At 51.1% G+C, this 16,757-nt stretch overlaps 2 protein-coding genes across 7 annotated transcripts in view; both read right to left on the reverse strand.

Annotated features, from left to right (window-relative positions):
- The window catches only part of KCNJ3 (potassium inwardly rectifying channel subfamily J member 3), a 32,778-nt gene extending 30,093 nt beyond the window's left edge, over positions 1-2,685 (reverse strand). The window contains exon 1 of the mRNA XM_064717915.1: positions 1,793-2,685. Coding sequence (XP_064573985.1) covers positions 1,793-2,470 — 678 coding nt within the window. The 5' untranslated portion in view covers positions 2,471-2,685. The remainder of the gene's footprint in view (positions 1-1,792) is intronic.
- A 4,278-nt stretch (positions 2,686-6,963) lies between these two features.
- Positions 6,964-16,757, reverse strand: part of GALNT13 (polypeptide N-acetylgalactosaminyltransferase 13) — a 61,378-nt gene continuing 51,584 nt past the window's right edge. The window contains exons 13-15 of one of the 6 annotated variants that reach the window (XM_064718993.1): positions 9,056-9,985; positions 8,559-8,821; positions 6,964-8,500 (exon numbers count right to left, since the gene is read on the reverse strand). In XM_064718993.1, the coding sequence (XP_064575063.1) occupies positions 9,845-9,985 (141 nt within the window). In that variant the 3' untranslated portion in view covers positions 6,964-8,500; positions 8,559-8,821; positions 9,056-9,844. Of the gene's footprint in view, positions 8,521-8,558; positions 9,986-16,757 lie in introns of all 6 variants that reach the window. The other 5 variants (XM_064718991.1, XM_064718992.1, XM_064718994.1 and 2 more) reach the window with 5 other exon arrangements.

The raw sequence follows: 16,757 nt of genomic DNA on the forward strand, positions 1-16,757 counted from the left end.
GGGATGCTCCGGGGACAGGGATGCTCCGGGGACAGGGATGCTCCAGGGCCGGGGATGCTCCAGGGCCGGGGATGCTCCAGGGCCGGGGATGCTCCAGGGACGGGGATGCTCCAGGGACGGGGATGCTCCAGGGCCGGGGATGCTCCAGGGACAGGGATGCTCCAGGGCCAGGGATGCTCCGGGGCCAGGGATGCTCCGGGGGCCGGGGATGCTCCGGGGGCAGGGATGCTCCAGGGCCGGGGATGCTCCAGGGACAGGGATGCTCCGGGGGCAGGGATGCTCCAGGGACAGGGATGCTCCGGGGACAGGGATGCTCCGGGGGCAGGGATGCTCCGGGGCCGGGGATGCTCCGGGGCCGGGGATGCTCCGGGGCCGGGGATGCTCCAGGGACGGGGATGCTCCAGGGACAGGGATGCTCCAGGGACAGGGATGCTCCAGGGACAGGGATGCTCCAGGGACAGGGATGCTCCAGGGCCAGGGATGCTCCAGGGCCGGGGATGCTCCGGGGACAGGGATGCTCCGGGGCCAGGGATGCTCCGGGGCCAGGGATGCTCCGGGGCCAGGGATGCTCCGGGGCCAGGGATGCTCCGGGGCCGGGGATGCTCCAGGGCCGGGGATGCTCCAGGGACAGGGATGCTCCAGGGCTGGGGATGCTCCGGGGCCAGGGATGCTCCAGGGCCGGGGATGCTCCAGGGCCAGGGATGCTCCAGGGACAGGGATGCTCCAGCTCTAACCCCGGCACTCCGTTTTCCTTAGAGCTCATGTCAATAAAGTTCAGCCTGCCCAAAAAGCTCTGGATTATGCCCAGAGATTTCTCCTTCCCGGCTCACGGAAGGAAGGCTGGGAGCTACAAAGGATTTGATTTCCTTGTCAGGGAAATGGAGCGTTTTATAGGAATCTATAAATATCCATCCCAATCCTGCGCTGAATGCAGGAATTATCTCCAAGGAGCAGGGAATGCGCTGCTGATGGCTGAGCCCGCAGCCCGAGGCTCCCGGAGATGTTCCCTGCGCCAGGAAAGCAGGGCAGGGATGCTGGGATGGCAGCAGGACACAAAACACGATCTGGGATCATCCAGTCCGACCCTGGCCACGGGCAAGGCCACCTTCCATGGACTGCTCCGAGCCCCAGGGACGAGGGGACAGCCACGGGCAGGAGCGAGGGACATCCAAGGGACACGGAGAGGGGGTGGGATGTCCCCAGGGGAGCGGCAGTGGGGACATGGTTCTGCCACAGAACCATGGAATTTACGTTGGAAAAGCCACCCAAGGCCATGGAGTCCAACCATCCCAACCATTCCCAGCACTGCCAGGGTCTTCATGGAATTACTGAGGTTGGAAAAGCCCTCCAAGACCATGGAATCCAACCGTTCCTAGCACTGCCAAGGCCCCCATGGAATTACTGAGGTTGAAAAAGCCTTTCAGGACCATGGAATTCAACCATTAATCAGCACTGACAGGGCCCTCATGGAATTACTGAGGTTGGAAAAGCCCCCCAGGGCCATCCAGTCCAACTATCCCTGAACTGCCAGGGCCCCCATGGAATTACTGAGGTTGGAAAAGCCCCCCAAGGCCATCCAGTCCAACTATCCCTGAACTGCCAGGGCCCCCATGGAATTACTGAGGTTGGAAAAGCCCCCCAAGGCCATCCAGTCCAACCACCCCAACCATTCCCAGCACTGCCAAGGCCCCCACGTCCCCAAGCGCCACCTCCACGCGGGATGGGGACTCCCCCACTGCCCCGGGCGCCTTTCCATGAGGGAGTTTCCCCGCGTTCCCCCCGGAGCGCCCACCTTGAGCAGCTTGCAGCGGATCTGGGCGGACACCATGTGGCTGTTGCGGAGGTTGCCCACGCGGAACATGAGCGTGAGCTTCCCGTCGCGCATGGAGATGGCGGCGTGCTCGCTGAACATCAGCGTCTCCGCCCGCTTCTTGGGCTGGGACATCTTGATGAACATGCAGCCGATCAGGAAGGCGTCCACGATGGAGCCCAGGATGGACTGGAAGAGGAAGAGGATGATGCCCTCGGGGCACTTGTCGGTGATGTAGCGGTAGCCGTAGCCGATGGTGGCCTCGGTCTCGATGAAGAAGAGGAAGGCGGAGGGGAAGTTGTACACGTTGGCCACGCACGGGGTGTAGCTGTCGTCGTGCGCCTTGTTGAGGTCCCCGCGCATGTAGGCGATCACCCACCACATGGAGGCCATGAAGAGCCAGGCCACGGTGTAGGTGAGGATGAAGATGAACAGGTTCCAGCGCCACTTGAGGTCCACCAGCGTGGTGAAGAGGTCGGACAGGTAGCGGCTGGTCTCGCCGCCCAGGTTGCCGTGCTGCACGTTGCAGCGCCCGTTCTTGTCCACGAAGCGCTGGCGCTTCCCGCGCGGGGCGCTGCGCGGGGGCGGGAGGCCTCCGCCGCTGGCCGAGGTGCTCACCACCTGGTACTCATCGCCCAGCTTGCGCCGCAGCGCCGACATGCTCCGCGCAGCGCCGCGCAGCGCCGCGCAGCCGGCACGGTCCGCGCAGCCCCCGACAGCCGGCAAAACCCGCGCAGCCACCGAAACCCGCGCAGCCGGCAAAATCCGCACAGTCCCCAGCACCCGCGCAGCCACCGACACCCGCGCAGCCGGCAAAATCCGCGGAGCCACCAACACCCCGTCAGCCGGCAAAACCCGCGCAGCCACCGACACCCGCGCAGCCGGCAAAATCCGCGCAGCCGGCAAAATCCGCGAGCCACCAACACCCGCAGCCGGCAAAACCGCGCAGCACCGACAACCGCGCAGCCGACGAACCGCGCAGCCCGAAATCCCCAGTCACCGGCAACCGCGCAGCCGGCAAAAGCCGCGCAGTCACCGACACCCTGCGCAGCCCACACCGCAGTCGGCAAACCCGCTCAGCCCGCAACCCCGCGCAAGATCCGCACAGTCCCCGCGCGCGCCGCAAGCCGCGAGCCTCCCGCACCCGGGGCCGCCGCCTCCACCCGGGCCCGTCCGCGCAGCCCCGGCAGGCGGCATCCCCCGCGCAGCCGCCGCCCCCCCGCGTCCGCACCGCCCCGGGCCTCCACGCACCGCCCGCGGCCCCACGCACCGCCCCGCGCAGCGACACCACTCCCTCCGCACCGCCCCTGGATCCCGCACCGCCCCGGGGTCCCGCCGTCTCAGCGACCCGCGCCACCGCCCTCCGCACCGCCCCGGCTGCGCGTCTCAGCGACCCTCATGCCTCCGCATCCTTCGGTCATCCTCCTCCCCCCCGGCATCCTCCTCCTCATCTTCCTCCCCCGGGGCTCCATCCCTCCTCCTCCTCCTCTCTCGGAGCGGCTCCAGCTCCCACAGAACCAACCAGGAGGGGCCGAGGAGGTCGGGTACCCCTACATTCCATTCCATTCCATTCTATTCTATTCTATTCTATTCTATTCTATTCTATTCTATTCTATTCTATTCTATTGCATTTATTTTTGTTTTCAATTCTGATTTTTAGTCTTCCTTTTATTCATCATTCTATTCTATTCTATTCCATTATTTTGTTTCATTCTGATTTTTAGTCTTCCTTTTTCATATTCTATTCTATTCTATTCTATTCCATTTATTTTTTTATTCGATTTAGTCTTCCTTTTATTCTCATTCATCTATTCTATCTATTCTATTCTTCTATCTATTCTATTCTATTCTATTCATCCATTCATTCCATTCTATCATTCCATCATTCCATTCCATCCATTCATCCATTTTAACCCTCACTGCATTTGATTTTAAGTTTTTGAGATGTTTAGATCCCCACGGCAGCCAGGCAGCACTGCCAGCACACACAGGGGACACAGCCCCTTCCACCCGGGAAGAATTTCCCTGAGAGAAACCACAGAGCTCAGCCCTGATCCAGGACGGGTGGGAAGCAGGAAAGCAGCCCAAAAATGTGGATAAATGCCCAGGGAATCACGGAGCAGTTTGGGTGGGAAGGGGGCTGGTGATGCTCCAAAGGGCCGGGCTGTATCCAAGGGTCCTCCTCACTCACTCCTGCTGCAGGACTGCTGCCATCAGCTCCAGAAAAAACTTGGATTGGCAGCTTTAACCATGGGATAAAGCCCAGCCACACTTCACTTTTTAACCATCACCTTCCTCAGAACTGATTCTCAAGGATTTTTCTCGCCACTGCCTTTTTACTCCTTTTTTTTTTTTTTTTGCCATAAAATTAGTTTAGTTTCTCCATTTTCTGTTTTCTATTCCAAATTTCTCCTGTTCCCCACCTTTTTTCCTGTGATTGACACAATGCCTGCTAATTTTCCCACCCAATTAAAGGAAATTTTGTATGGAATTCATCCCAAACTCGGGCCACGCTGCCAGAACCCTCCTGGCTCAGAGATCCAGCAGCCTTGCCAGCTTCCCCTCTCCTGTTTCTCCTTCCTCCATCCCTCCCGTTTTCCCAGAGGCCTCTCCCGGGCTGGAACTGGGCAAAGATTCCCTGTGATCCATCCCAATGTGACAGCGACAATCCAAGGGGAGCCATTCCCTGTAATTACTGCAATTAAAATCCTCATTGCTTTTTAGGGGCATGAGCAGATTCCAAGCGTGTTCTGCCAGGCAGGGTGGGATGAGGGAATAGTGGGAGTGGGAAAGGAGTGGAGGACACGGAACAGTGTCACCCAAAGGGGACAGCAGGCTGCTCCAGGCAGCCCTGGCAGAGCTGTTCTCCTGGAATGATGGAATTCCCAGCTGATCCCACTGTCCCAGGCTGCTCCAGGGATCCAGGGGCTGCTCTGGCAATCCCAGCCCAGCCAGGAATTCCCAATTCCCAGTGTCCCATCCATCCCTGCCCTCTGGCACTGGGAGCCATTCCCTGGCTCCTGTCCCTCCATCCCTGTCCCCAGCCCCTCTCAGCTCTCCTGGAGCCCCTTCAGGCCCTGCCAGGGGCTCTGAGCTCTGCCTGGGGCCTTCCCTTCTCCAGCCATCATCCACAATTCCATGTGCTGCTCTGGCCCAGCATCAGGATTTGGGAGGCACCATGGGGAGAAGGCAGGGAGGGGTAAGAAAAGGAGATTTTGGAACAATTATTTTGCTGCATTTTGTCCCCAGAGAGAATCTCCAGTGCTTGGAGCATCTCCGTGGCCTCCTCAGGACTCGCTCCAGAGCTTCTCTGTGCCAGGGCCTGCCCACCCTCCCAGCCAGGAATTCCCAATTCCCAACAATTCCCAGTGTCCCATCCATCCCTGCCCTCTGGCACTGGGAGCCATTCCCTGGCTCCTGTCCCTCCATCCCTGTCCCCAGCCCCTCTCAGCTCTCCTGGAGCCCCTTCAGGCCCTGGAATGTTCTGGAAGCTCCCCCTGGATCCTTCCCTCTCCAGGGGAACATTCCCAGCGCTCCCAGCCTGGCTCCGAGGCTCCTCTGGACTCCCCAGCAGCTCCTCATCCTCCCTGTGCCGATTATCCCACAAACCCAGCCCTCCCTGCCTGCTGCCATCCCAGCCTTCCCATCCCAGATCCATTTAAACCCACCTGGGCAGGAGTTCCCCCTGGGCCTCCTTTCCCTGCAATTCCATTTCTCCATTCCATTCCATTCCCTTTTATCCCGTTTTTACCTTCATTAAATTTAAGTTTTTGAGATGTTTAGATCCCCACAGCAGCCACACAGCAATTCCCTGATTTCAGTACCTGGAGGCTTTCCCAGGCTTTAGCTGATGTGGGGATGATGACAAATGAAATGATGAAATTAATTATGTGTTCCCTGAATTAACAGAGACATTCCCAAACCCCTCTCTGCCAATCCCACTGCCTGGGTGTGGATTTGAGGGCAGATCCTGCTGGTTTTCCTCACAAAAATAATTTCCAGTTTGAAATGGTAGTTGGAGCAGGCAGACATGGCACCAGTACCAGCATATTCCTCAAAAATATCCTAATATCCCTCTGGATGAATCCCTAAATCCCTTAAATAAATCCCAAAAAAAGGGATAAATCATATTTCCAGAGAAATGAGATGGAGGTTGGTTCCCTCTCTGTAATTTTCTGTCAATCCTAATTATTGCCATTTCTGAGAAATCCCAAAAAAAAAAGGGGAAATACCTCGGTGCCTGCATTCATCCCTCCCAAAGGGATTACTGGGTGATTCATTCCCAGGCTCCGCAGCCCATCATTAACAGGAGCAGTTAATTACCTCCAAAGGCGCTAATTACCAGCTGGGCCTCACCAGGGTTTGGTGTCACCTGCAGCTCCAACCCCCCAGACACCTGCAGGGACAACCTGGAACAGGAATTACTGAGAAAAGGGATTTTAGCTGGGGTTTTTCCATGGGTTTTGGACAAGGAAGCAACTCTGGGTGTGGGGAATCTCATTAAACGAGTTGTTAATTAGTCCTTTTGTGATTTGGTTGATTGAAGGGCACTGCAGCAGTGTAGGATGAATTACAGAATTATGTATTAATATAGAAGCTCTATTTATAAAATCCTAATTTTGTAAATAGCTCTGGTTGCAACGCCAAGGAGCCTTGGGGTGGGACAGGGCTGGGGATGTGGAGCCAGGGAGGTGACACCGCCCTGTCCCACTGTCCCCAGGACATTCCCCACCTCCCCCTTCCCACCCCAATTCCCACCCCAGAACCCACCCAGCGCTGTGCTGCAGCCAAACCCTCGGGAAGGAGGTGAAATAAATGACTGGTTCCTCTTTGTCTGCATGGAAATCCCTGGTTAAAGTGGATCCTGGTGTTCTCCTGTTCTTTTTACAAAGAATAAAACCTCCCCCTTTTCTGTGGGATTTTTAAATCACATTTTGTATTTCTGGAGGATGAGGAGCAGGAATATTTGGGCGGGAGGCTGGAGATGAGCCCCAATCCAGGTTAATCCAGGATATTCCAGCTCCATGGATGCCCAGCAATCCCTTTGCCAGCTGAACCCCCTCCTGCTTCCCCTTTAATGCTCAGTGTCCAGCAAATATTGTCATTTACACCATCCATAAACCCCAGGATGAATCCAGGACCACCACAGCAGGTACAGAAAATACCAGCATTTTTAATGACCCAGTGCATTTACAGAGATTTTTGGGGAATTGTGAGGGAAATCCTGGGAAATATTTCCCCACTTACCCGTGCTGGGATCCCGCTGCCCTGGGATTTCAGGCAGTGAGAATTCCCAAAATCCCAGCCCAGAGGGCCACAGCTGCATTTGGGGTGGCTCCCACGGGAATGTCCCTGTCCCCACATGCCAGCAGGAGCAGCTCCTGAGGGCCAGCAGCGCTGTGGGAACACCCACACCCACACCAGGAGGGAGCCCCCGAATTCCTGAAACCAGAAAGGAGCCCCTGTGATTCCAGGAACACCTGCAGGCAGAGCTGGGAGCGGATCCAGGGCCAGGGCTGGGATGCAGGGACTCATGGATGCGTTGGGATGGAGGGATGGAGACCCTCCAAGCTCCAGAGGTCTCAATTTTGGTCCTTCCAGGTGTCCCCTGAGCCCCAGCTCCAGCTCCGTGTCCATGGAAGGAGGGGACAGCTCCCTCCGTGCCACCCCGAGGTCCCACGAGTGCCACTCCTTCCCCTCGGCATTCCCGCGTCTCCTGTGGCCTCATCTGCTGGAATTCCTGGTGAAGTGCACTCCTGGCCTGGTTTTCCCAACACTGGATCCTGTTTTTTTTCCCAGCACAACCCAAGAAGCTTTGGTGCTGCCAAATCCCACTGGGCACCAGAGAACACCCAGGATTCCCCAGGATATTCTCCAGGATCTCCTCCAGGAGAGCCCAGCACATCCCCCCAGCTCGGGCCACACCTCCCAGGACGGCTCCCAGTGCCAGCTGGTGCCACAGGGCCTTCAGACTGGGCCACCGCTCCGTGGTGACGTGTGACAGTGACACCTCCACATCCCAACTTCTCCAAGGTCAGCTGTGCCTCTGGAATCTCTGGGGTGACAGTGACACCTCCCTATCCCAAACTTCTCCAAGGTGAACTGGTGCCTCTGGAGTGACAGCAATGCCTCCCTATCCCACCTTCTCCAAGGTCAGCTGCTGTCTCTGGAATCTCTGGGGTGACAGTGACACCCCCATATCCCAACTTCTCCAAGGTGCCTCTGGAATCTCTGGGGTGACAGTGACACCTCCCTATCCCAACTTCTCCAAGGTCAGATGATGCCTCTGAAGTGACAGCAACACCTCCAAATCCCAATTTCTCCAAGGTCAGATGGTGCCTCTGGAGTGACAGCAATGCGTCCCTATCCTACCTTCTCCAAGGTCAGATGTGCCTCTGGAATCTCTGGGGTGACAGTGACACCTCCCTATCCCACCTTCTCCAAGGTGTCTCTGGAATCTCAGGAGTGACAGTGACACCTCCATATCCCAACTTCTCCAAGGTGTCTCTGGAATCCCTGGGGTGACAATGAAATCTCCCTATCCCAAACTTCTCCAAGGTGAACTGGTGCCTCTGGAGTGACAGCAATGCCTCCCTATCCCACCTTCTCCAAGGTCAGCTGCTGTCTCTGGAATCTCAGGAGTGACAGTGACACCTCCATATCCCAACCTCTCCAAGGTGCCTCTGGAATCTCTGGAGTGACAGCAATGCCTCCCTATCCCAACTTCTCCAAGGTCAGACGATGATGCCTCTGGAGTGACAGTGACACCTCCCTATCCCAATTTCTCCAAGGTCAGATGGTGCCTCTGGAGTGACAGCAACACCTCCATATCCCAACTTCTCCAAGGTCAGATGTGCCTCTGGAATCTCTGGGGCGACAGTGACACCTCCATATCCCAACTTCTCCAAGGTGCCTCTGGAATCTCTGGGGTGACAGTGACACCTCCCTATCCCAAACTTCTCCAAGGTGAACTGGTGCCTCTGGAGTGACAGCAATGCCTCCCTATCCCACCTTCTCCAAGGTCAGCTGCTGTCTCTGGAATCTCCAGAGTGACAGCAATGCCTCCATATCCCAACTTCTCCTAGGTCAGACGATGATGCCTCTGAAGTGACAGCAACACCTCCATATCCCAACTTCTCCAAGGTGCCTCTGGAATCTCTGGGGTGACAGTGACACCTCCCTATCCCAACTTCTCCAAGGTGTCTCTGGAATCCCTGGGGTGACAATGAAATCTCCCTATCCCACCTTCTCCAAGGTCAGATGTGCCTCTGGAATCTCCAGAGTGACAGCAATGCCTCCATATCCCAACTTCTCCTAGGTCAGATGATGATACCTCTGAAGTGACAGCAACACCTCCATATCCCAACTTCTTCTCCAAGGTGCCTCTGGAATCTCTGGAGTGACAGCAATGCCTCCCTATCCCCACTTCTCCAAGGTCAGCTGCTGTCTCTGGAATCTCTGGGGTGACAGTGACACCCCCATATCCCAACCTCTCCAAGGTGCCTCTGGAATCTCAGGAGTGACAGTGACACCCCCATATCCCAAACTTCTCCAAGGTGAACTGGTGCCTCTGGAGTGACAGCAACACCTCCATATCCCAACTTCTCCAAGGTCAGATGTGCCTCTGGAATCTCTGGGGCGACAGTGACACCTCCATATCCCAACTTCTCCAAGGTGCCTCTGGAATCCCTGGGGTGACAATGAAATCTCCCTATCCCAGCTTCTCCAAGGTCAGATGGTGCCTCTGGAATCTCTGGGGCGACAGTGACACCTCCATATCCCAACCTCTCCAAGGTGCCTCTGGAATCTCAGGAGTGAATGCAACTCCTCCTTATCCCACCTTCTCCAGGGTCAGCCGCTGCCTCTGGAGCCTGGAGCCCGCTGCTGTCAGTACCAGCCGCTCCTGGATCACCTGGATCCCCGGAGGAGCCCAAGGGCCCGGCGGCAGCAGGAGCCCCAGCTGGGGGTGGCTCTGCGGGGCCGGGAGCGGGCCGGGCTCCGCGGGCTCCCCGGGAGCAGCGGGGCTCGGCGGGATCACGCCGGCAGGGTCATGTTGCGCAGCAGCCACTGCTGGGCGCGGCCGCCGCCGCAGTCGCGCACGGTGGGCACCAGCCGGTCCTCGTCCGACGGCTCCGCCAGGCACTGGTTGCTGTTCAGGTGCCTCAGGGTGAGCTTCTGCAAGGGGGGACAGAGAATTCCTGCTGAGAACACAGCGTTCCGCTGGAATCCTGTAGCCGCGATATTCTCTGAAAAATCCCTTTGCCAGGATTTTTTTCTCCTGAGAAGCCTCAGGAACAAAATGCAACCAATGATTATCTGCTGCTGTGGGATGCAACAGGTGCATCTGGGATTGGTCAGTGTTGGTTGTTTCTAATTAATGGCCAATCACAGTCAGCTGGCTCAGACTCTCTGGTCAGTCACAATCATTCCATTCCTTTCTATTCCTTGCAAACCTTCTGATGAAATCCTTTCTTCTATTCTTTTAGTATAGTTTTAATGTAATATATATCATAAAATAATCAATCATCCTTCTGAAACATGGAGTCAGATCCTCATCTCTCCCCTCATCCTGGGACCCCTGTGAGCACCACCACAGAATTCCACCCTGGAAATTGCAATTTTCTGGCATTTCAGCCTGGTTTGGTCACTGGAGCAAACCTGCTGGAGCTCCAGGACAGCCCCACCACCCTGCTCCTCCCTCTGCTGAGCCAACAAACCCTCAGCAAAGGGAAGAGAACTCCAAGGAAATCTTGTATTTCCAAGGCACAGCTGCTGGATGGAGGAGTTTGGTCTCCACGGCCATGGACATGTGGAATGTTTGGGACCAGAGCGGGGATTTTTTGTTGCTGATGGGAATGGATTTGCTCAGTATTCCATGGATATGCTGCTGTTTCCTCCTTGGGACACCTCCTGTGATCCCACATTTCTGAGGGATGGGAGAATTAGGAGGACACAAAATGTATTGGAAGGAACAAAACACCACCTGTTCCACAGGGAGAACAAATTCCCGCAGAAATCCCAGAAAGTTCAACAGGAAATTCTGTCCTTAAACAACACCAGAGAGGTTCAGTCCCAGCTGAGCCGGGAGCATTCCCACCACCATTCCCTGGGATTGTGCCAGGGCCTGCCCACCCTCCCAGGCAGGAATTCCCAATTCCCAATGTCCCATCCATCCCTGCCCTCTGGCACTGGGAGCCATTCCCTGGCTCCTGTCCCTCCATCCCTGTCCCCAGCCCCTCTCAGCTCTCCTGGAGCCCCTTCAGGCCCTGCCAGGGGCTCTGAGCTCTGCCTGGAGCCTTCCCTTCTCCAGCCATCATCCACAATTCCATGTGCTGCTCTGGCCCAGCATCAGGATTTGGGAGGCACCATGGGGAGAAGGCAGGGAGGGGTAAGAAAAGGAGATTTTGGAACAATTATTTTGCTGCATTTTGTCCCCAGAGAGAATCCCCAGTGCTTGGAGCTTCTCCGTGGCCTCCTCAGGACTCGCTCCAGAGCTTCTCTGTGCCAGGGCCTGCCCACCCATCCCAGCCTGGAATTCCCAATTCCCAACAATTCCCAGTGTCCCACCCATCCCTGCCCTCTGGCACTGGGAGCCATTCCCTGGCTCCTGTCCCTCCATCCCTGTCCCCAGCCCCTCTCAGCTCTCCTGGTGCCCCTCCAGGCCCTGGAATGTTCTGGAAGCTCTCCCTGGCTCCTTCCCTTCTCCAGGGGAACATTCCCAGCTCTCCCAAGATCCCTGGGAATGGGGAATTTCAGGGTGGAAATCCTGTCTGCAGATCATCCACTGCAGCAGAGCCCGGTTTTATGGCAAGGGAATAAACAGGGAAAACCAGGACGGGCAGGAAAATCCTGGAGCCCTCAGGAAAGGAGGAATTAATCCCAAAATTCATCCCAAACAGCCCAGGCTGATGTCAAACCTTGGGATCTCCTCAGGATAGAGGGGCTGGAATGTGGGAGCTGCTTGAGGTCTTGGGCTCACCCAGGAGGATAAATATTGATATAATATTAAAAAATTATAAAATAAATAAATTATAGGAAAAAAATTAATATAAAAGATGAGATTATAGATAATATAAAAATAATACGTTAAATAATATAGATTACTATAATATGTTATGTGCAATATAAACAAATATAAAAAATAATACAGAATACAAAATTTAAGGGACTAAAAATAGATTAAATAATATAATCTAGAATAGTATAAAATATGAGATATATAAAATAATATACTAATAATAGCAGATGAGAATATAAAATATAAATTAAAATAAAATAATATAATAATACTCCTAACCGAAGGGAAATCAGGAATTATTTTCACAAGAGTCTGATGCTCTCAGGGCTCATAAACACCATTTATGTTCATTATTTATAATATTTCTATGTAATATTATATTTACTGAAAAATATAGCATAATGCTTATATATTACATAATAAAAATATGGGTATTTATGAGTGTAAATTTATAACTATTATAGTTTTATATTTTTTAATTTTATATAGAAATAAAAATTACAAAATAAATACACATCCATATATATAATATTAAATATATGTAGATATAAAGAAAGACTTTTTTCTAGTGTTCCAACTAAACTGGTGGGAAATTCCAACAAGGAATTTGGTTTTCCTACCACCCATCTCCTTGTGCTGTTTCACTAAATGGGAAGAATTCCATGAAAAGTACAAGGGAAAAAAAAAATCTATAAAAAATAACAAATTCTAGGAAAATTCTAGGAAAAATCCATGGAAAATCCTAGGAAAAGTGGAACCTTTTTGAGAAAATATTTTGCAACTGGAATAATTTTTATGTCTGGGAATAGAAACCAAATCTTCAGCTCCTGCAGATTGGAACAATCATTGTGACAGCAAGAGATCAAGGGAGTTTAATTCATCCAAAATTAATTAAAACTAACAACTAGTAAGACTAATAATTACTAGTAACTAATAATTATTAAAAACTAAGAGCTAACACTAAACATCTGTTCTATCCTACAGCTATAAAATAAACTTCTGTCTTGTTTTATAGAAAAAAATTGATATGAAGAAATCTATTAAATTATATGAAAATTCTATGGGAAAAATATTAGATTTCATAAAAATTTGATCAAAATTCTATTAAAATTCTACCAAAAATTAAATCAACATTCTGTGGAAATTCCATGAAAAATTCTATTAAATAACTGTACGAAAAGTTTATGAAATATTTGTACGAAAAGTTTATGAAATAATTGTACGAAAAATTTATGAAATAATTGTACGAAAAATTTATGACATATTTGTACGAAAATTTTATGACATAATTGTACGAAAATTTTATGACAATTGTACGAAAAATTTATGAAATATTTGTACGAAAATTTTATGAAATAATTGTACGAAAATTTTATGAAATAATTGTACGAAAATTTTATGAAATATTTGTACGAAAATTTTATGAAATAATTGTACGAAAATTTTATGACAATTGTACGAAAATTTTATGACATAATTGTACGAAAATTTTATGAAATAATTGTACGAAAATTTTATGAAATAATTGTACGAAAATTTTATGAAATAATTGTACGAAAATTTTATGAAATAATTGTACGAAAATTTTATGAAATATTTGTACGAAAATTTTATGAAATAATTGTACGAAAATTTTATGAAATAATTGTACGAAAATTTTATGAAATAATTGTACGAAAATTTTATGAAATAATTGTACGAAAATTTTATGAAATAATTGTACGAAAAATTTATGAAATATTTGTACGAAAAATTTATGAAATATTTGTATGAAAATTTTATGAAATAATTGTATGAAACTTTTATGAAATAATTGTATGAAACTTTTATGAAATAATTGTATGAAACTTTTATGAAATAATTGTATGAAAATTTTATGAAATAGTTGTATGAAAAATCTATGAAAAATTGCTAGAAAATTCTCTGAAAAATTGCTAGAAAATGCTATGAAAAATCTACAAAAGATCCATGAAAATTTCATAGAAAATTTCATGGAAAACGTCAGGGAAAATTTCAGGGAATAATGAAAACTGTGTGAAAAAGTGTTTCAAAAATTCTCGTAAAATTCCCTGAAGCATTCCACGAAGATCTACGAATTCCATGAAAAAATGAACATTCGCAAAACCGCCAAAAAAATTTCCAAAAATACAAAAACTCCACCCCAAAGTAAAACAAGACAGAAACTCGGCAGAGCCCGGGGCAGGAAGATTCCCTGGCAATTCCTTACCCCATCCCAGCTCCGCTCCCAGTCCCGATGCCCCTACAGGAAGTAATCCGTGGGGCTGGAGTAAACCTTCCTAAAGACTTCCAGGCGGGAGTAATTCCTGAGAATCCAGGTCTGCAGGGGGCTCCCGTCGCAGGCCTCCACCGTGGGGCCCTGCGAGCCGTCCTCCAGCCTGCCCAGCGTCAGGCACGACTGCGTGATGATGTGCAGGAACGTGTGCCTCTGGAAAAGCGGGAATGGCGCGGAAAACCGGGAATCGTTCATGGAGAGCGGGATGGGGACAGACGGGGATGGGCGGAGGGGGTTCGTGGGCTGGGGTTGAATCGCACACAAAATCTGCTCCCTGCTCTGAGAGCATTCCCATGATCCAGAGTGTGGCTCCCAATCCCGTTCTCCCTACGCTTGGATTGCCATTCCCCATTGGGAAGATCCGCAGATGGTGTTAGAAATATCCCAAAACTTCCACCTTGCTCTTGAGAGCATTCCCATGATCCAGAGTGTGGCTCCAAATCCTGTTCTTCCTACTATTGGATTGCTATTCCCCATTAGGAAGATCCAGGCAGAGATGGGATTTTCCAAGAAATACCCCCCAAACTTCCTCCCTGCTCTGGAGAGCATTCCCATGATCCAGAGTGTGGCTCCCAATCCCGTTCTCCCTATGCTTGGATTGCCATTCCCCATTGGGAAGATCCACAGATGGGGTTTTCCTAGAAATATCCCAAAAACTTCTGCCTTGCTCTTGAGAGCATTCCCATGATCCAGAGTGTGGCTCCAAATCCTGTTCTTCCTACTATTGGATTGCTATTCCCCATTGGGAAGATCCACAGATGGGGCTTTCCTAGAAATATCCCAGAACTTCCACCTTGCTCTTAAGAGCATTCCCATGACCAGAGTGTGGCTCCCAATCCCGTTCTCCCTACGCTTGGATTGCCATTCCCCATTGGGAAGATCCACAGATGGGGTTTTCCTAGAAATATCCCAAAACTTCTGCCTTGCTATTGAGAGCATTCCCATGATCCAGAGTGTGGCTCCAAATCCTGTTCTTCCTACTATTGGATTGCCATTCCCCATTGGGAAGATCCACAGATGGGGCTTTCCTAGAAATATCCCAGAACTTCCACCTTGCTCTTAAGAGCATTCTCGTGATCCACATTGTGGCTCCCAGTCCTGTTCTTCCTACCCGTGGATTGCTATTCCCCATTAGGAAGATCCAGGCAGAGATGGGGTTTTCCTAGAAATATCCCCAAAACTTCTGCCTTGCTATTGAGAGCATTCCCATGATCCAGAGTGTGGCTCCAAATCCTGTTCTCCCTATGCTTGGATTGCCATTCCCCATTGGGAAGATCCACAGATGGGGTTTTCCGAGAAATACCCCAAAACTTCCGCCTTGCTCTTGAGAGCATTCCCATGATCCAGAGTGTGGCTCCCAGTCCTGTTCTCCCTACCCTCAGATTGCTGCAATTCCCCATTGGGAAGATCGAGGCAGAGATGGGGTTTTCCTAGAAATATCCCAAAAACTTCTGCCTTGCTATTGAGAGCATTCCCATGATCCAGACTGTGGCTCCCAATCTCGTTCTCCCTACCTGTGGATTACTATTCCCCATTGGGAAGATCCACAGATGGGGTTAGAAATATCCCAGAACTTCCACCTTGCTCTTAAGAGCATTCCCATGATCCAGAGTGTGGCTCCCAATCCCGTTCTCCCTATGCTTGGATTGCCATTCCCCATTGGGAAGATCCACAGATGGGGTTTTCCTAGAAATATCCCCAAACTTCCACCTTGCTCTTGAGAGCATTCTCGTGATCCACATTGTGGCTCCCAGTCCTGTTCTCCCTACTCTCAGATTGCTGCAATTCCCCATTGGGAAGATCGAGGCAGAGATGGGGTTTTCCTAGAAATATCCCCAAACTTCCACCTTGCTATTGACAGCATGTCCACGATCCAGAGTGTGGCTCCAAATCCCGTTCTCCCTATGCCTGGATTGCCATTCCCCATTGGGAAGATCCACAGAGGGGGTTTTCCTAGAAATATCCCCGAACTTCCTCCTGCTCTGGAGAGCATTCCCATGATCCAGAGTGTGGCTCCAAATCCCGTTCTTCCTACTCTTGGATTGCTGCAATTCCCCATTAGGAAGATCCACAGATGGGGTTTTCCTAGAAATATCCCAAAACTTCCACCTTGCTCTTGAGAGCATTCTCGTGATCCACATTGTGGCTCCCAGTCCTGTTCTTCCTACTATTGGATTGCCATTCCCCATTAGGAAGATCCAGGCAGAGATGGGGTTTTCCTAGAAATATCCCAAAACTTCCGCCTTGCTCTGGAGAGCATTCCCATGAACCAGAGTGGATTGTGGCTCATTCTCCCTATCTTCGGATTGCTGTAAATCCCTGCTGGGAAGATCCACAGATCCACATATTTGGGATATTTCTATCCATCCTTCTATTGGATAAAAATATCCCCAAACTTCCACCTTGCTCTTGAGAGCATGCCCACCATCCAGATTGTGGCTCCCAATCCCGTTCTCCCTATGCTTGGATTGCCATTCCCCATTGGGAAGATCCACAGATGGGGTTTTCCTAGAAATATCCCAAAACTTCTGCCTTGCTCTTGAGAGCATTCCCATGATCCAGAGTGTGGCTCCCAATCCCGTTCTCCCTATGCTTGGATTGCCCTTCCCCATTGGGAAGATCCACAGATGGGGTTT

This window comes from Zonotrichia leucophrys, chromosome 7 (assembly GCF_028769735.1).
Source record: "Zonotrichia leucophrys gambelii isolate GWCS_2022_RI chromosome 7, RI_Zleu_2.0, whole genome shotgun sequence".
NCBI lineage: Eukaryota > Metazoa > Chordata > Aves > Passeriformes > Passerellidae > Zonotrichia > Zonotrichia leucophrys.